The sequence below is a fragment of the Tachyglossus aculeatus genome, chromosome 14 (assembly GCF_015852505.1).
Source record: "Tachyglossus aculeatus isolate mTacAcu1 chromosome 14, mTacAcu1.pri, whole genome shotgun sequence".
NCBI lineage: Eukaryota > Metazoa > Chordata > Mammalia > Monotremata > Tachyglossidae > Tachyglossus > Tachyglossus aculeatus.
This window is the reverse complement of record NC_052079.1, coordinates 53,732,586-53,753,269: the sequence shown is the minus strand read 5'-3', so window position 1 is coordinate 53,753,269 and position 20,684 is coordinate 53,732,586. Positions and strand designations below refer to the sequence as shown.

At 49.6% G+C, this 20,684-nt stretch overlaps 1 protein-coding gene across 1 annotated transcript; it reads left to right on the top strand.

Annotated features, from left to right (window-relative positions):
- Positions 1 to 2,712: 2,712 nt before the first annotated feature.
- LOC119936630 lies at positions 2,713 to 20,048 on the top strand. The gene is made up of 5 exons (XM_038756087.1): positions 2,713 to 3,400; positions 4,422 to 4,546; positions 4,646 to 4,735; positions 7,087 to 7,161; positions 19,857 to 20,048. Exons 1-5 carry the CDS (start codon positions 2,713 to 2,715, stop codon positions 20,046 to 20,048), a joined length of 1,170 nt encoding a protein of 389 aa, XP_038612015.1.
- Positions 20,049 to 20,684: the final 636 nt, after the last annotated feature.

Below are 20,684 nucleotides of genomic sequence, written 5' to 3'. Positions count from 1 at the left end.
GAGCAAAGCACTGTTCTAAGTGCTGGGGAATTTACAAAGTCATCAGGTTAACCCTCAGGACTCTTTTAGGAGACCTCTTCCCTTCTAAGTTTACAGTAACTCCCTCGGGGAGCCTACCCTTGTCCCTGGCTTTAACTAGCCCCTCTAACACTCGATCGTATTTATTGAGCGCTTACTCTGCACAGAGCACTGTACTAAGCACTCGGGAGACTCCAATCCAACAGAATTAGCAGAACCATTCCCTGCCCATAACAAGCTTCCAGTCTAGAGGGGGAGGACGACTCTCCCCACGTACATTGCTCCAACGACCTCCGTCTCTCTCTTTCTCCGCAATCTCCCATTTCCTCCTGCGTCCGGGGCATATTTACGTGGATGCCCCGCCAGCACCTCCAGTTCACCGCATCCCAAACGGATCCCCTCATCTTCCCTCCCAAATCTCTCCCTCTGCCGAACTTTGCTGCTACGCTCGCCGCCGCCGACGTCTCCCAAGCTCATAACCTTGGCATCAGTCTTGACTTCTCCCTCTCTTTCAACTCCCACATCCAGTCCGTCGCTCCACCCCGCCAGTTCCTCCTCCGCCATCTACCCACCATCCCAAATCACAATGTCTGTCCAAGCGGTTACTGGTCGTAGCCCAGCTTGACTTTGTATCCGGCGTCGGGGCCGCATTGTTGGCGACTCTTCCCGTTACCATAGACAGTCAGTGGTGGGAGGAATTTGGAAGCCACTGGATAGTCACTCTGGCTAGAAAATGAGAGGTTGACTAGCCAGTGGTGGACCAGGACTTGACAGATCAACATGGCCTAGTGGATAGATCACAAGCCTGGGAGTTAGAAGGTCACGGATTCTAATTCTGCCTCCACCACTTGTCTGCTGTGTGACCTTGGGCAAGTCACTTCACTTCTCTGGGCCTCAGTTACCTCATCTGCAAAATGGGGATTGAGACTGTGAGCCCTATGGGGGACAGGGACTATGTCCAACCTGATCTGCTTGTATCCACTATAGCACTTAGTACAGTGCCTAGCACATAGTTAAGCTCTTAACAAATACCATTATTATTATTATTGTTAAGAAGGGGAACCCCAAAGCCCAGGTGCAGGACAGTAGTGGTAAGGGAGATTTAAAAAAAACTCTTTCCCATCCCTTCCTCCCCTTCCCTGGGAAGGGAAGCTTGGGAAGCAGCATGGCTTAGTGGAAAGAGCACAGGCTTGGGAGTTAGAAGCCATGGGTTCGAATCCCAACTCTGCTGCTTATCAGCTGTGTGACTTTAGGCAAATCACTTAACTTCCCTTGGCCTCAGTTACCTCATCTGTAAAACGGGGATAAAGACTGTGAGCCCTACGTGGAACAATCTGATTACCTTGTATCTACACCAGTGCTTAGAACATTGCTTGGCATATAGTAAGCGCTTAACATGTACCAACATTATTATTATTCCCTCTCTCTGGCTTGGGGCCTCCTCTCCTACAGGGATCACTAAAGTGGTTGAACCCCGGTTAAGTAGGTTTTATTTTTGGTTGCTGAGATGGTGACCACCCCCTTTTCCCACCCTCCCCCCACGGCTCCAGGGCCGGGATGGGGGTGTTGTGGGAGGAGTTGCAGGGAGTGAACATTGGGGGTGGTGGGGCCAGGACGGGTGATGTTTTCTGAGGAGCGTAGGTAGAACCAGGGTGAGTGGGAAGGGCTGAAATCACTCAGTGAATGAATGGGCCCACGTCCTTCCCCTGGCCTGGAATGCCCTCCCTCCACACACCCGCCAAGCTAGCTCTCTTCCTCCCTTCAAAACCCTACTGAGACCTCACCTCCTCCAGGAGGCCTTCCCACACTCAGCCCCCTTTTTCCTCTCCTCCTCCCCACCCACTCCTCCCTACCTCCTTTCCCTCCCCACAGCACCCGTATATATATTTGTACAGATTTATTACTCTATTTTACTTGTACATATTTACTATTTATTTTATTAATGATATGCATATGGCTTTAATTCTATTTGTTCTGACGATTTTAACACCTGTCCACATGTTTTGTTTTGTTGTCCATCTTCCCCTTCTAGACGGTGAGCCCTTTGTTGGATAGGGACCGTCTCTATATGTTGCCGACCTGTACTTCCCAAACGCTTAGTCCAGTGCTCTGCACACAGTAAGCGCTCAATAAATATGATTGAATGAATGAATGGGCCTTATCTAACACTTGCTTTGTGTTCCCTGCTCGGAGCTGCAAGCGGTAGAGTCTGAGTGAAAATAGTAATAATAATAATAATTGTTATTATGGTACTTGTTGAGCATTTACTGTGTGCCAAGCACTGATCTAAGCAGTGGGGTAGATATAAGCTAATCCGGTCGAACACAGCCCCTGTCCCACGTGGGGCTCCGGGTCTCAATCCCCATTTTCCAGATGAGGGAACTGAGGCCCAGAGAAGCGAAGTGACTTGCCCAAGGTGACCCAGCAGACAAGCGGTGGTGCCGGGACTAGGCTGCTGCCTCTTCTAGGCCGTAAGTCTGTTGTGGGCAGGGATTGTCTCTCTTTATTGCTGAATTGTACTTTCCAAACACATCGTACAGTGCTCTGCACACAGTAAACGCTCAATAAGTACGACCTAATGAATGAATGAGTTATTGAGCTAGGTCTGTCCCTCCATCTCTCCCGCAGGTCAAGGGTCAGCAAGGCCATGGGCTGAGGATGGCTTCTTTTTCGGACTCATGGGCCCTGTGAGAGATGGTCGGAGGGAGGGCAGGTGAGGCACCTCATCACGTCCCCGAGAGCCTCCCTCCTCCTCCTCTTCCTCCTCTTCCTCCTCCTCCTCTTCCTCCACGGCAGCCAGCCCCCCGCTCGGCCCCGACTCACTACCGGGCCTTCCGGTCCCGCGAGTGGAAGGCGGTGGAGCGGTCGCTGAGCCTCCTGCGGACCGTCGACTTCTACTGGGGCCCTCTGCCCGTTGGCGAGGCGCACGCCCGGCTGGAGGCCGAGCCCGTGGGCACCTACCTGCTGCGCGACAGCTGCCAGGTCAACTGCCTGTTCAGCCTGAGCGTCCGGGCCCCCCCGGGCCCCGTCAGCCTCCGGATCGCCTTCCAGAAGGGCCGCTTCTGGCTGGGGAGTTGGTGCTCGGACTGTGTGGTCGGCCTGCTGGACATGGTGGTGGAGGCCACCCGGGCCGGCTCCTTCCGCTGCGATGGAGGCTTCGCCCTGGTCTTCTCCTCGCCCCTCAGGAGGACCGGTGGCCACCCGCCTCGCCTGCCGGGCCTGGACTGGCCCCAGGGTGCTAGGCCGGGGACGGGGCTCAGGGTCGAGGACCCAACCGAGGACAGCAGAGTTGTCTTTCGGCCAGAGCAGGGAGGGGGACCGCCTCCCCCTGCCCAGGACTCGCTTCCCCACCGACAGCTTGAGCCGTCCCGGACCCGAGACCGCACAGCCTCGCCGCCCCCTCTTCCCCCCAGGCCTGGCCGTTCCCCCTCGGACCCTGGGCCGTGGCTTGCCATCTCGCCCTGGGCTTCTGGGTCCCGGGGTGTAGGGTGGTGACCACTGCAGTGTTTGGGAAAGCAGAGGAGAAGACACCCCCCCATTTCTGCCCTTCCTGTCCAGCCCCACCCCGAAGGCCCCAGGTGGACAGGGGGCCTTCTGAAAGGCCATTTTCGGAAATGGATTCCGGTTCCACACGTGGCAGAGGGGAGAGAGCAGGGGCCTGGGAATCAGAAGGACCTGGTTTCTAATTCTGGCTCCTCCACTTTGCCTGCCCTATGACCTTGGGTAAATCGCTTGTGTGTAGTCGGAGGGTGGGCTTTGTCCAGCCCACCCAACTCGAGCGGTGGCGGCACGGGGGAGATAGCGTTTGAGATTTCCGTGGGTGGGAGCCCGTTTCCAGCCCACCCTACCGCCCCCTCCCCACCCCACCAATAGGGGTATCGCTAAATGAATTGGGAGATTCCCACCACCCCAAGACACGGGTGACCGTCGGTCACCCGCGCCAGGAATAAAGACAGCTTCTCGAGGCATTCAGCTACCACTTTACGCTTGTCTGGGTAACCAGAACAAACCAGGTGATGGCTCGACGGCCGGCTCTTTGCCAGAGCATCAGTTTTCCATTGGTCCTGTGGGGTCAGCGGAGGCCAAGCACTTAGTACAGTGCCCTGCCCACAGTGAGCGCTCAATAAATATGATGGACTGACTGACCGACTGAAGTGGGGCCATCCCTCTCCGGCTTAGCTAGCACTACAGCTGCTCCCAGCCCTCTCACTCTCCATCTCAATCTCTCTCTCACCCTCTCCCTCCTTCCCTCCATCTCTGGCCAAGCTGAGCGGCCTCTGCGAGAGACCATCGGGCCCCCAGAGGAATTGACAGCCAGGACGAACAGCTCAGGAAAGGTGGGGAAAGCACATGGAAGGCGAGCAAAAGCGAGCTCAGATTGTAGCTTTGAATGCACTCAACAGCCCCCTTCCCCCAAACCCCCCTCACCCGCTGGAGAGGTGCCAACCACAGCAAGGCCGGGCCTGGGGACGCCGCTGCCAGCAGAATCCCGCGAGACGAGGCTTCCGGCAAACCAAAAGCGAAACCGGTGCGGTTGGTTTCACCGACAGAAATGCCCGATGTAAACAAACCAGACAGTCATCGGGTCGGGGGAAAAAGGGCAATTTTCCTTTCCATCGCATTTCAGTTTTGCTACTTCCCCCCAGAAGAAGCTGCCGTCGTTGGTGACACCCGGCCCTCTTGGGCCTCGAGGTTTATGCCCGGGATGCCCTTTGTGGTGACAGTCCACGTGGCTAAACCCAGCCAACCCTGGGCATGCACAGCCGACTCTTTCATTCATTCTGTCGTATTTATTGAGCGCTTACTGTGCACAAAGCACTGGACCGAGAGCTTGGGGGAGTCCAGTGCAGTGCACAATAAACAAACACATTCCCTGCCCACAAGGAGCTTACTCCGACATCTCGCCGCGTTCATTCAGTCGGGGGTACTTAATGAGCGCTTACTGGGTGCAGAGCACATACTAAGCACTCGGGAGAGGACAGCGTAACAGAGTTGGTAGACACATTCCCTGCCCACAGCAAGCTCCTGGTCTAGATGGGGAGAAGGACGGTGTCAGGAGAACATGTATGTGTGTAGGGGGGGATTGAAAGCATTTGCACCTCGAAGTCAGGTGCGTGGGTACCCAGGGAGGTAGTGAGCTTGCAAGTTCATTGTGGGAAAGGGATATGTCTGTTTACTGTATTCTCCCAAGCGCTTGGTACAGTGCTCTGCACACAGTAAGTGCTCCATAAATACGATTGACCCACTGACCCCAAGGCTGGGGGCAGGGAAGAAAGAGCTCACAGGTCCTGATCTGGGCGCTCCCAAGGCCTGCGTGGGGTGGGGCTTCAGTGTCCATCTGCCCCTCTTCCTTCCCCCCTTGGTTAGCAGGAGCATTTCAGGACTCCTGGGAGGGTGGATACCTATTTTCCAAGCTCCGCACATCCAGCCTGTAACCCTGCTAAGCTCAGTGGGGCAAGAACCATCCCTTCATTATTAAGCCAGAGTTTCAGTTGACTATGGAAGCTCAGGCCCAGCTCTAGCCTAGACTCTTATGCTGTTGAAAGCTGTCAGGCCACAACCCTGCCTTGTCATGACAGAGAGGAAATGAACTTTGGAAAATGTGTGTGTTCTGTGGGGAGAGGGGAATGGGACGTTTGTGAGTGTATGTATGTGCACACATGCATATGCACTCATGTGGGGTTGGGCGTGTGTACAAATGTGCACATGTGTGTTTGAGTGTGTGTGTGAGAAAGAGAGGGAGTGAGTGAGTGTGAGTGAGTATTTAAAGCCCACGTGTACAGAATAGGTTGTTTGTTTCTGACTCAATGTGCCTGGGGATTTGGGATTTTCCCTCAGCTGTGGTTAGCAGATACATTTTGCACGGTATTCATAGTGGGGAGCCCTGGGGCGCCCCTGGGTTTTGGTGAGGGCCAGCCCGGGGGTGGAAGGTTAATTTTGCATCAGCAAAACGGTGCTGCCCAGCTCCTCTCGGAGGCACAGACCGAAAGCCCCAACCCGAGAGGGCTTTGATGAAAAAGAGGACTCAGTTTTTCCGGCTGGAAAAGGGCACTCTTGTTTCCAGAGCCCCCTTCCCTGCACTCTTTGTCACACCCGCTTCTTTTTCATTTTCCCGGCTATGAAACCGAGAAAAACAGGGTCTTCCTTCAGCGGGAGCTGGTCTCCCCATCCTCCCAACCTGTTTCCCATTTCTCCATCCTCCCATCCGGGGAGGACCGCACTTAGCACTTGGTACTTGGCACATGCTCCTCTCCTCTGCCCACCATCCCTGGTCAGCCCACCCTCCAGAAACGGGGTGGGTGGGCAACGGGGATGGGAAAAGCTCAGAGCAAAAATTGGGGGAAAACATCCTCCCTGCCTCCCGCACCCCCGACCAGCCCGGGCAGTGGGAGAAAAGCCAGGTTCCCTGCAACAAAACTCCCCCACTCCTCCCTAAAGTGTTGGCACTAATTTCATTCTGATCTTCCTCGTACTGTCATATTTTGGAAATCATTCTGATAGAAAGAAGGAAAGACGCTGGATTTCAATAAAAATAATTCTTGTAGCTGCGTGTCAGGCCTTTGTTTAAAACAAATAAGTGTCTTCTATGTTGGTCTAACACCTCTGTTGTACTCTCCCTAGCTCGTAGAACAGTGTTGTGCATGGAGTAAGCGTTCAATCCATACTCTTGATTGATTGATTCTCCATCTGGGGAGGCGGGGAGGCCTAAAGGAAAGAATACAGGCCTGAGAGTCAGGAGACCTGGGTTCAAATCGCAGCTCTCACCGACCTGCCGCATGACCCTGGGTAAGTCAATTAACCTCTCTGAGCTTCAGATTCCTCATCTGGATAATGGAGCTAAGATACCTATTCTTCCAGCCTCATAGACTGTAAGCCCCGAATGGAGCAGGGACTGCGTCCGATCTGAATATCTGTATCTACCCCAGCGCTCAACACAGTGCTTGCGCCAGTAGGAAGTGCTTAATAAGCATAGTAAACATCATAAGGAGTTATCCTAAGGCTTGGACAGAAGCAGGCATCGTTCCTGGACTCCCTGGCTTTATTACCGGTGGTGAGTTTGTAAACCAGGGAGACAAACAGATCCAGGACTGCCACCGGCGGACTTGGTTCGGCATTCCGACCCAGCCGGTCTGCAGCTCCTGGGTCAGAGTGGAACAGTCGAGGTTTTCCCCAAGGAAAACAACCCCCAATCCCGATGCCCTCCTGCCTCACTTTGGGTGTCTAAGGAGGGTCTCAGGCCTTTCCAAAGAACAGAGATAGGCACGATTTATCGTGAAAATGGCCTTGAGGTTTTTTTATTCATGAAATTTTGTTGAGCACTTGCTATCTCAAGGCACTGTTCTGTACACTGGGGTAGATACAAGTTTTATCAAGTTGGACACAGTCCCTGTCCCACATGGGACTCTCACTCTAAGTAGGAGAGATCATCATTATTATTATTATTATTATTATTTTCATTATACTTGTTAACCACTCACTGTGTGTCAAGCACTGTTCTAAGCACTGGGGTAGATTCGGTCCCTGTCCCACATAGGGCTCATAGTCTTCATAGGAGGGAATGGGATTGAATCCCCATTTTCAGTTGAGGAAACAGAGGCACAGAGAAGTGAAGTGACTTGCCCAAACAATTGGCAGAGCCAGAATGAGAATCCAGCTCCTCTGACTCCGAAGTCAGTGCTCTTTCCACTAAGGCCACACCGCCTTTTAGGATATCATTTGAACATGAGCACTTTCTTTCTCTCTCCTTCAGCAGAAAGCAAACTTTGCATACTGGCTAAGCTGTGAAATGAAATGAAAGGGCGTGGGGTTCTGGGGCTAGAAGTGTGATGACTTTCTTTTCTGCCCTCGGCAAAGGGACTTCTCTTTACCACTTTTCAGTGGAAGCGTGATGGGAAACCAGAGACATTTTGAACATACTTCACCGGCCCTGTGGGGAGGGAGAGGCCTTTCCCAGAATGCTCCCAAGGGCCTCTCGCATGGCTGGTGCTTGTCAAATCCGTTTCCTTCCCTCCTACTCTTGAGGCACCACATTCGTGGGGAGGAGAAAATCATGCTTCTGGCGAGGGTTGAATACTCTAGGTTTCCACCCGCCTACTAAGGAAATTAGTGACTTATACATGGAGGTATGAATTCTTTATGCAGCTGACTTACTCACTCTTCACCTGCTCCCTCCATTTTGCAGATTCCACCCACTCCTCCCGAACTCACCTCTTCACGGACCCAGATCTCATTCAATTCATTCATTCACTCAGTTGTATTTCTGGATCGTTTACCGTGTGCAGAGCATTGTACTAAGCGCTTGGGAGAGTACAACAGAACAATAAACAGACACATCCCCAGCCCTCAGTGAGCTTCCAGTCTAGAGGGGGAGACAGCCGTTGTCTCAGCCGCCTCCGACCCCTCGTTCCCACGATTCCCCCCAGTTCTGAACTGCTCCCCTGCCCCCAGATCTGCCGGACCTCAGCCCCTCTCCTCCTTCAAAGCCTTCCTAAAATCCCGCCTTGCTCCAACAAGCCTTTCCTAATTCATTCCCAACATTCCCAGTTGTAACAACCTACCAGCCCCAGATAGAAGCAACACATTCATCAAGATCTGTCTTCAGTACTTGTTCTCTAGAGAGAATGCTAGGTCTATTCAGTAGCACTTTGACATACAATTAGTCCGGTTCTACTGTTTGCAAATATTATTACAGCCGCCTCTCCCGTTAGACTACAAGGTCCTTGTGGGTAGGGAATTTGTGCCTCTGTTAAACTTTCCTAAGCATTTAGTACAGGCATACGTACTCAGTGAACTCTCATTACTAGTAGTGCTACTGCTAGAGAAGCAACCTGGCCTAGTGGAAAGAGTCTGGGCCTGGGAATCAGTGGACCTGGGTTCCAATCCCAGCTCTACCACTGGTCTGCTGTGTGACCTTGGTCAAGTCACTTCTCAGTGCCTCAGTTTCCTCAATTGGAAAATGAGGATCCAATACCTGGTCTCCCTCCTCTTTAGACTGTGAGACCCAGATGATTGTGTCCGGCTTGCTTAACTTGTATCTACCCCAGTGCTTAGAACAGTGCTTGGCATGTAGTAAGCGCTTAACAAATGCCATCATTATCACTACTACTACCACTACTGCTCCTGCTGCCACATGCTGCCCAAAAAAGATTGCAAGGTAGCCAGTTGTCCTAAAACACTGTCTCCTGAAGCTAGGGATGATGATCAGGGGACAGAGAAGTCCTTGAATAAGGATGGACTTAAAAGAGTCCATCTTTCATTCTAGAAAGGCAAAGGCTGAGAGGGAACACAGTTGAAATCTACAAAATCATAAAAGGATGGCTGTGGAAAACAGAATTATTAGTCCCTCAGTCAATCAATCAGTGGTATTTATTGAGTGCTTACTGTGTGCAGAACTCTGTACTGAATGTTTGGGAGAGTACGCTACAACAGGATTTGTGGAAACATTCCCTGCCCATAACGAGCATAAGGGCCCAGAGATGGAGCAGACAATTTAAGATTTAGTCCCAAATCCTGGATGTTCTTGGCTCGCAAGGGATGGGAGAAGGAGGCTGTCTTACTAGGTCTCTTAATCCCCTGCCCTCCCATTTTATACTCTGTCCTCAAACCTTAAATTCATGCTGCATTTTCTAGAATCTCATTCCCAGCTTAACTAAAGTTAAAGGGATTTCTGTGCCATTCGGCAGGCAGCTTTTCATCAGTCAATCAATGACATTTATTGAGCAACGACTGTGTGCAGAGCACTGTACTAAGCGGTTGGGAAAGTGCAATACAACAGAGGTGGTAGACACAAGTCCTGCCCACAAAGACCTTCCAGTGTAGGCGGGAAAACAGACAAGCTCCCTCTAGACCGTAAACTCGTCGTGGGCAGGGAATATGTGATTATTGTTGTATTGTACTCTCCCAACGCCTTAATATAGTGCCTGGCACATAGTAAGTGCTTAACAAATGGCACAGTTATTGTTAGCGCTATATTGTACTCTCCCAAGCGCTCAGTGCAATGCTCCGCACACAGTAAGTGCTCAATAAATACGACTGAAAGGCTGTCCATCACCTCGCCCCCTCCTACCTCACCTCCCTTCTCTCCTTCTCCAGCCCAGCCCGCACCCTCCGCTCCTCTGCCTTGTTCTCACCCGTCCCGCCGTCGACCCCCGGCCCACGTCATCCCCCGGGCCCGGAATGCCCTCCCTCTGCCCACCTGCCAAGCTAGCTCTCTTCCTCCCTTCAAGGCCCTACTGAGAGCTCACCTCTTCCAGGAGGCCTTCCCACACTCAGCCCCTTCCTTCCTCTCCCCCTCGTCCCCCTCTCCATCCCCCTCATCTTACCTCCTTCCCTTCCCCACAGCACCTGCATACATGTATATATGTTTGTACGTATTTATTACTCTATTTATTTATTTATTTTACTTGTACATATCTATTCTATTTATTTTATTTTGTTAGTATGTTTGGTTTTGTTCTCTGTCTCCCCCTTTTAGACTGTGAGCCCACTGTTGGGTAGGGACTGTCTCTATATGTTGCCAGCTTGTACGTCCCAAGCACTTAGTACAGTGCTCTGCACACAGTAAGCGCTCAATAAATACGATTGATTGATTGAAAGTGCTGTTCGGCGGCAGGCTGAGAACGGGCTGGGCATCTGTCTGAGGAAGGGCCTCGGTGGGGGCCGTTCAGCCTGCTGGCCTGCCACCTTCTCCTTCGCATCCCACTCCTCCGGGCTTCGCTTTCATTTTGAGTCAATGAAATTAGGGCAGACCCTGACCACACTTCAAGCTTCTGTACTTGAGGTTTTAGATTCTGGGTAACTGAGATCCTTATCTGTTCCTAGAAAGGACTCAAACAATGGTCAAACCACAAACGGGCAGGGACCCCAAAGGCACCGGGCGTGAGGAGGAACTCAGAGCCGAGCCAAGGTGAGCCAAGCAGGCCCCACACACTCTCGGAGAGACTGACGGGCCAGGAGGGACGTTCATCAGCTAGCCCCCTTAGCCCGACGTCCCTGGGTAGGAAAGAAATAATAATAATAGTACAGTGAAGCGCTTAGTACAGTGCTCTGCACACAGTAAGCGCTCAATAAATGCGATTGAATGAATGAATAATAATGATGGCATTTATTAAGCGCTTACTATGTGCAAAGCACTGCTCTAAATGCCATTATTATTGTTATTAAAGAAATCAGGCCAGGCTTAGACAGAGGCCGGCTCCGGGCGAGGGAGAATGCCTGTCACCTGGGAGTCAGACGGTCATGGGTTCTAATCCCTGCTCCACCACTTGTCTGTTGTGTGACCTTGAGCAAGTCTCTTCACTTTTCTGAGCCTCAGTTACCTCATCTGGAAAATGGGGATTAAGACTGTGAGCCCTGCGTGGGACAATCTGATTATTTTGTATCTACCCCAGCACTTAGAACAGTGCTTGGCACATAGTAAGCGCTTAACAAATACCATCGTCATCATCATCATCACTTCACTTCTCTGGGCCTCAGCTCCCTCATCTGGAAAATGGGGATTAAGACTGTGAGCCCCGTGTGGGACAACCTGATTAGCTTGTATCTACCCCGGAAGTTAGAACAGTGCTTGACACATAGTAAGCACTTAACAAATACCATAGTCATCATCATCATCACTTTACTTCTCTGGGCCTCAGTTCCCTCATCTATAAAATGGGGATGAAGACTGTGAGCCCCATGGGGAACATGGACTGTGTCCAAACTGACTTGCTTGTATCCACACCGGCACTTAGTACAGTGCCTGGCATAGAGTAAGCACTTAACAAATACCACTATTATTATTATTTTCATTATTATTAATAATAATAAACTGGAGTATGGACACTGTTTCATCAAGGCGTTAAGACGATCATTTGCTCTGGCAGACACAGGAAGGTAGGAAATCGGGGGTGCCGGACAGGTGACCACAACATTCACACATTCATTCATTCATTCATTCATTCCTTCAATCGTATTTATTGAGCGCTTACTGTGTGCAGAACACTGTACTAAGCACTTGGGAAGTACAAGTCAGCCACATATAGAGATGGTCCCTACTCAACAATGGGCTCACAGTCTAGAAGGGGGAGACGGACAACAAAACAAGAAGACAGGTGACATTACCATCAGAATAAATAGAATTATAGTTATAGACACATCATTTGCTTGGCAGCATGGCTCAGTGGTAAGAGCCCAGGCTTGGGAGTCAGAGGTCATGGGTTCTAATCCCACCTCCGCCACTTGTCAGCTGTGTGACTTTGGGCAAGCCATCAACTTCTCTGTGCCTCAGTTCCCTCATCTGCAAAATGGGGATAAAGACTGTGATCCCTGCGTGGGCCAACCTTGATTACCTTGTAATCGCCCCAGTGCTTAGGACAGTGCTTGGCACATGGTAAGCGCTTAACAAATACCAACATTATTATTATTATCATTAATAAATGTGACAGCTGCGGCCACTTTGGCCGCCATCCCTCTGCCAGGCACCTTGGACAAAGTCCCCCATGAAGGCCCCGTCCCCTATCCCCCAAGAAGAAGAAATCGGGGCAGGGTGGGAGAGGGGTGACCCACAGTGCCTGCTTGAAACCACAACCTCGGAACCAAGAGGAGACCTCTTAATAATCATCATCATCATCATCATCAATCGTATTTATTGAGCGCTTACTATGTGCAGAGCACTGTACTAAGTGCTTGGGAAGTACAAATTGGCAACATATAGAGACAGTCCCTACCCAACAGTGGGCTCACAGTCTAAAAGGGGGAGACAGAGAACAAAACCAAACACACTAACAAAATAAAATAAATAGAATAGGTATGTACAAGTAAAATAAATAAATAATAAATAGAGTAATAAATATGTACAAACATATATACATATATACAGGGGCTGTGGGGAAGGGAAGGGGGTAAAATGGGGGGGAAGGAGAGGGGGACGAAGGGGAGAGGAAGGAAGGGGTTAATATAATAATAATAACTGTTGTATTTGTTAAGCCAAGCACTGTCCTAAGCACTGGGGTAGATTCAAGGTTGTCCCACGTGGGGCTCACAGTCTCAATCCCCATTTTACAGATGAACAAACTGGGGCACAGAGAAGTTAGGTGGCTTGCCCAAGGTCACACAGCAGACAAGTGGTGGAGCTGGGATTAGAATCCACGTCCTCTGATTCCCAAGCCCCGTGCTCTTTCCACTAAGTCATGCTGCTTCTCGCCCAACCGGTAGTATTTAATGAGCAACTTCTGAGAGCAAAACACTGCAACTGTGGTATTTGTTAAGCATTTCTTATGTGCCGAGTGCTGTGTTAAGCGTTGGGGTAGATACAAGATCATCAGATCACTGTAGTAAGAGGGGCAGCTCCAGATGTCAAATGAGTGAGGCGGTCACTTCAAGGTGCAGAGAAGCAGCGTGGCTTAGTGGAAAGAGCCCGGGCTTTGGAGTCAGAGGTCCTGGGTTCGAATCCTGGTTTTGCCAATTATCAGCTGTGTGGCTTTGAGCAAGTCACTTAACTTCTCTGGGCCTCAGTTACCTCATCTGTAAACTAAGGATTAAAACTGTGAGCACCCACCCACCCCCCTGGGACAACCTGATCACCTTGTAACCTCCCCAGCACTTAGAACAGTGCTTTGCACATAATAAGCACTTAACAAATGCCATCATTATTATTATTATTATTATTATTAAGGTGCTCCATCTCGCTTTGTCTCCATAGTGTCATATCTTCCCCTGCCTTCAGGATATCTCTGTTTAAATGTCCTGCTGTCACCTCAAAACTCAACACATCCAAAACAGAACCCCTCATCTTCCCACCCAAACCCTGTCCTCTCCTTGACTTTCCCATCACTGTAGACCACACCACCAACCTCCCTGTTTCACAAGCCCGTAAACGTGGCATCATCCTCCACTCGTCTCTCTCATTCAACCCACATATTCCACCTGGCACAAAATCCCGTCGGTTCTATCTCCACAGCATCGCTAAAATCCGCCTTTTCCTCTCCATTCACACTGCTACCACACCGATCCAAGCATGTATCCTATCCCGCCTTGATTATTGCATCAGCCTCCTCACTGACCTCCCAGCCTCCTGTCTCTCCCCACTCCAGTCCATGCTTCGCTCTGCTGCCTGGATCATTTTTCTAACAAAATATTCAGCCCATTTTTCCCCGCTCCTCAAGAAACTCTAGTGGTTGCCCATCCACCTCTGCATCAGACAGAAACTGCTTGCCATTGGCTTTAAAGCCCTCAATATCTTAACTCCCTCCTATCTTAGGTCTCTGATTTTTTTATGATATTCGTTAAGCACTTACTATATGCTAAGCACTGTACTAAGCACTGGGTTAGATACAATCAATCAATCAATCGTATTTATTGAGCGCTTACTGTGTGCAGAGCACTGTACTAAGCGCTTGGGAAGTACAAGTTGGCAACACATAGAGACAGTCCCTACCCAACAGTGGGCTCACAACCACTCAGAGTGGGCCTAGTCCATGTCCCACATGGGGTCACAATCTTAATCCCCATTTTACAGATGCGGTAAGTGAGGCCCAGAGAATAATAATTCATTCATTCATTCATTCAATCATATTTATTGAGTGCTTACTGTGTGCAGAGTATTGTACTAAGCGCTTGGGAAGTACAAGTTGGCAACATATAGAGACGGTCCCTACCCAACAGTGGGCTCACAGTCTAGAAGACTAATAATAATAAGGGCATTTATTAAGTGCTTACTATGTGCAAAGCACTGTTCTAAGCGCTCGGGAGGTTACAAGGTGATCAGGTTGTCCCACGGGGGCTCACAGTCTTAATTCCCATTTTACAGATGAGGTCACTGAGGCACAGAGAAGTTAAGTGACTTGCCTAGAGTCACACAATTGGCGGAGCCGGGACTTGAACCCGTGACCCCTGACTCCAAAGCCCGGGCTCTTTCCATTGAGCCACACTGCTTCTCTACAGATGAGGTAACTGAGGCCCAGAGAAGTGAAGTGACTTGTTCAAGGTCACACTGCAGACAAGAGGTGGAACTGGAATTAGAACCCAGGTCCTCTGATTCCCAGGCCCACGCTCTTTCCACTAGGCCACCACTCTCCTTCTCCGATTGGATTTCCCTCTTTCCCTCTCATTGCCAAGATTATTTGTCTCTTCATCTGACAATTCAATTATCCGTTCAGCTATTTCCCCCTGATGTATTCCTCCTGCTTCCTGCTTCATACTGGTCCTTCCTCTATCTTTCACTGTCTGTAAATCATTTTTAACCGTCAGCTCCATTAGACTGTAAACTCCCTGAGGGCGGGGAACACGCTGCTGTCATACTCTCCCAAGCGCGTACTACAGTGCCCGGCACTCAGTAGGTACTCAAGAAATGCCATTGGTTGATTGTTCATAATCACGTAGACCCAAGGCGGGGAAGAGAAAAAATCCAGGAATCCTGAGCCGCGATGAAACTGAGAAAAGGCCAATTAGTGTTCGGCCAGCAGATAAGTGTTCGGCCCCCTTTTAGACTGTGAGCCCTCTGTTGGGTAGGGACTGTCTCTATGTGTTGCCAATTTGTACTTCCCAAGCGCTTAGTACAGTGCTCTGCACATAGTAAGCGCTCAATAAATACGATTGATTGATTGATTGATTGATTGATAAAATGATTTCTCCTCTCAGCGATACCAAGCGACAGCTTTATTGGCAAATAAAGCTCCGGGAGCTGAAGGGCGTGAAAAGGCTGGAATGATGGAGAGGATGCATCTGCAGACATGGTAGCGAGTGACCGAATGGACCGAAAAGATTGCTAGAGGATCAGGCTAAATCAGTTGTTTCCCTCGGATCGATCTGAACTGGGCATCGAGAACCAGGTTCTCCTACCTTGGCCTCCTCCGTGCCCCTTCCTGCCCGAAGGAGGCGGGGAAATCAGCCGAGGCTGTGGTTTTAAGCAGAGAATTAAGAGAACGCTGACTTGGCTTCGGTTACCTATTCCTCTGCGCTCACTTCCTGTGACCTTATGGTGAAAGGAAGTCAAGCTCGAGCTATTCATGGAACCGGTCGAGGTCTGAGGAGAAGAGGATGAAATTACTTCGGTATTTTAGAGGAAACGCGTGATTTCTGAAGGCTGCAGACGATGGAGAACGGTCACGTAGGACCTCCAGGCCGTGGCGGGTACGATCCAGCCACCCAGGCCGGAGCCGGCCTCTGCTCGACGTTAGGGTGGTCAGCGATGGTCGGCGGGACCCTGAGGTTCACCCTCCATGAGGGGTATCATGACGATGTCACCCGATGCCAAACTCCAGCCCAATCTGTCCCCACCCAGACTCTCCCTCTGGGTTTCTCTGAATTTCCTCCGTGGCCCCCACACCTGGTTGGAGCCGTTGCGACTCCTCCCCCGGGTCCGTGTGCTCTCCCAAGCGCTTCGTGCAGTGCTCTGTACACAGTAAGTGCTCAATAACTATTCATTAGAGAAGCAGCGTGGCTCAGTGGAAAGAGCCCAGGCTTTGGAGTCAGAGTTCATGGGTTGAAATACCGGCTCTGCCACTTGACTTTGGGCACTTCTCTGTACCTCAGTGACCTCATCTGTAAAATGGGGATTAAGACTGTGAGCCCCCTGTGGGACAACCTGATCACCTTGTAACCTCCCCAGCGCTTAGAACAGTGCTTTGCCCATAGTAAGCGCTTAATAAATGCCATCATTATTATTATTATTCATTCATTCAATCGTATTTATTGAGCATTTAGTGTGTGCAGAGGACTTTACGAAGTGCTTGGATGAGTACAATATAATATTCATTCATTGAAATGTATTTATTGAGCACTTACTGTGTGCAGAGCACTGTACTAAGTGCTTGGGAGAATACAGTGAAGGAATCATTCATTCAATAATATTTATTGAGCGCTTACTATGCGCAGAGCACTGTACTAAGCATTGGGAGAATACAAAGTAACATTCATTCATTCATTCAATCATATTTATTGGGCACTTACCGTGTGCAGAGCATTGTACTAAGCGCTTGGGAGAGTACAATCCAACAATAAGAAGACCCATCCCCTGCCCACAATGAGCTTACAGTCTTCAGGGGGAGACAGACATTAATAAAAAGCAGTAAATTGCAGATATTAATCAATCAATCAGTCGTATTTATTGAGCGATTGCAGAGCACTTTACTAAGTGCTTGGGAAGTCCAAGTTGGCAACATATAGAGACAGTCCCTACCCAACAGTGGGCTCACAGTCTAAAAGGGGGAGACGGAGAACAAAACCAAACATACTAACGAAATAAAATAAATAGAATAGATATGTACAAGTAAAATAAATAAATAGAGTAACAAATACGTACAAACATATATACATATATATAGGTGCTGTGGGGAAGGGAAGGAGGTAAGATAGGGGGGATGGAGAGGGGCACGAGGGGGAGAGGAAGGAAGGGGCTCAGTCTGGGAAGGCCTCCTGGAGGAGGTGAGCTCTCAGTAGGGCCTTGAAGAGAGGTATGTAAATATTTGATCGATGGATTGAGAGTACAACTATTAATAATAATGGTATTTGTTAAGCATTTACTATGTGCCAAGCACCGTTCTAAGCGCTGAGCTATTCCCACACATTCACACGGGGCAACCTTCTCCACCCTCCCAGTCCCCAAATCCCTGTTCTCCTTCTCCTCAGTTACCTCATCTGTAAAATGGGGACTAAGACTGTGAGCCCCGTGTGGGACAACCTGATCACCTTGTAACCTCCCCAGCGCTTAGAACAGTGCTTTGCTCATAGTAAGCGCTTAATAAATGCCATTATTATTATTATTATTATTATCTCCCCTCCCCTTCCCACTTTCTTAGGAACCAGGTTGGGACTGTGCCATGGTCCATGACGGGAGGGACACTTGACCTTTTCCCCACCCTCCAGGAGCATCCTGCTTAGAGAAGCAGCGTGGCTCAGTGAATAGAGACTCAGTAGACTAAATACTCTATTTATTTATATTTATTTTATTTCCACATATTTATTCTATTGATTTTCTTTTGTTACTATGTCTTGTTTTGTCGTCTATCTCCCCCTTCTAGACTGTGAGCCCGCTGTTGGGTAGGGACCGTCTCTACATGTTGCCAACTTGGACTTCCCCAGCGCTTAGTACAGTGCTCTGCACACAGTAAGCGCTCAATAAATACGATTGAATGAATGAATGAATGAATGAATGAAAGAGCCCGGGCTTGGGAGGCATAGGTCATGGGCTCTAATCCTGGCTCTGCCACTTGTCAGCTGTGTGACTGGGCAAGTCACTTATCTTCTCTGGGCCTCAGTGACCTCATCTGGAAAATGGGGATTAAGACTGTGAGCCCCAGGTGGGACCAATTTATCTCCTTGTATCTCCCCCAGCACTTAGAACCGTGCTTGGCACACAGTAAGCGCTTAACAAATGCCATTATTATTTTATTATTATTATTATTATTATCCTTCTACTGCTACTTGAGAAGCAGCGTGGCTTAGTGGAAAGAGCCCGGGCTTGGGAGTCAGAGGTCGTGGGTTCTAATCCCGCCTCCATCACTGGTCTGCTGTGTGACCTTGGGTAAGTCACTTCACTTCTCTGTGCGTCAGTTACCTCATCTGTAAAATGGGGATGAAGACTGTGAGCCCCAAGTGGGACCAACTGATCAAGTTGAATCTCCCCCAGCGCTTAGAACAGTGTTTGGCACCAAGTAAACACTTAACAAATGCCATTATTATTATTATTTTATTATTATTATTATCCTTCTACTGCTACTTGAGAAGCAGCGTGGCTTAGTGGAAAGAGCCCGGGCTTGGGAGTCAGAGGTCGTGGGTTCTAATCCCACCTCCATCACTGGTCGGCTGTGTGACTTTGGGTAAGTCACTTCACTTCTCTGTGCCTCAGTTACCTCATCTGTAAAATGGGGATGAAGACTGTGAGCCCCAGGTGGGACCAATTTATCTCCTTGTATCTCCCCCAGCACTTAGAACCGTGCTTGGCACACAGTAAGCGCTTAACAAATGCCATCATTATTATTATTATTTTATTATTATTATTATCCTTCTACTGCTACTTGAGAAGCAGCGTGGCTTAGTGGAAAGAGCCCGGGCTTGGGAGTCAGAGGTTGTGGGTTCTAATCCCACCTCCATCACTGGTCTGCTGTGTGACTTTGGGTAAGTCACTTCACTTCTCTGTGCCTCAGTGACCTCATCTGTAAAATGGGGATGAAGACTGTGAGCCCCAAGTGGGACCAATTTATCACCTTGCATCTCCCCCAGCGCTTAGAACAGTGCTTGGTAAGCGCTTAACAAATGCCATTATTATTTTTATTTTATTATTATTATTATCCTTCTACTGCTACTTGAGGAGCAGCGTGGCTTAGTGGAAAGAGCCCAGGCTTGGGAGTCAGAGGTCGTGGGTTCTAATCCCGGCTCCATCACTGGTCTGCTGTGTGACCTTGGGTAAGTCACTTCACTTCTCTGTGCCTCAGTTACCTCATCTGTAAAATGGGGATGAAGACTGTGAGCCCCAAGTGGGACCAACTGATCACCTTGAATCTCCCCCAGCGTTTAGAACAGTGCTTGGCACATAGTAAACGCTTAACAAATACCATTATTATTATTATTATTATTACTACCAGGCACCCCGACTTCCAACAGCACTTCCGCACCCCAAGAGCCCCGGCCCGGTTGAGACACTAGCAGAGGGAAAACCCACAAATCCTCCACCCAGGGTCCCCTCACTTTCAGCTTGTGCAAAACGTGTGGTTTTTGCTGCTACTTGAATATCTCGGAATTTCCCTTCCAGATCGATATCTCAGAAATACCTGACTTGGCGGAGATCGGGCTCAGATCGACGCTTATCTCTGACTTAAATCGACGGTTATGTCCATGATTCAATTCTAGATTTCCAGTAGAAAAAAATTCAGCCATCAAACCCAGCATCTCCGGTGTCGCGCTCCGTGGCATTTCGGGGGGTGGTCTTGCACTTGAAGTGCAGGAAGCGGGAAGCGGAGGCGATCGGAAAAGGGAGAGAAAAAATTGCGGATGGGCCCTGCCCTCCGCGGGTTTGCAGTCTGCAGTTCTGCAGGCTGAATTTCGCGTTCTGAAACTTTGCATTCTGAAATTCTGCATTCTGGATACTCTAGATCAGTGCCCAGCTCTTAGAACAGTGCTTGGCACACAGTAAGCGCTTAACAGATGCCATTATTATTATCATTTTATTATTATTATTGTTATCCTTCTACTGCTACTTGAGAAGCAGCGTGGCTTAGTGGAAAGAGCCCGGGCTTGGGAGTCAGAGGTCGTGGGTTCTAATCCCGCCTCCATCACTGGTCTGCTGTGTGACCTTGGGTAAGTCACTTAACTTCTCTGGGCCTCAGTGACCTCCTTTGGAAAATGGGGATTAAGACTGTGAGCCCCAAGTGGGACCAATTTGTCACCTTGTATCTCCCCCAGCGCTTAGAACAGTGCTTAGCACACAGTAAGCGCTTAACAAATGCCATTATTATTATTATTTTATTATTATTATTATCCTTCTACTGCTACTTGAGAAGCAGCATGACTTAGTGGAAAGAGCCCGGGCTTGGGAGTCAGAGGTCGTGGGTTCGAATCCCGGCTCCATCACTTGTCTGCTGTGTGACCTTGGGTAAGTCACTTCACTTCTCTGTGCGTCAGTTACCTCATCTGTAAAATGGGGATGAAGACTGTGAGCCCCAAGTGGGACCAACTGATCACCTTGAATC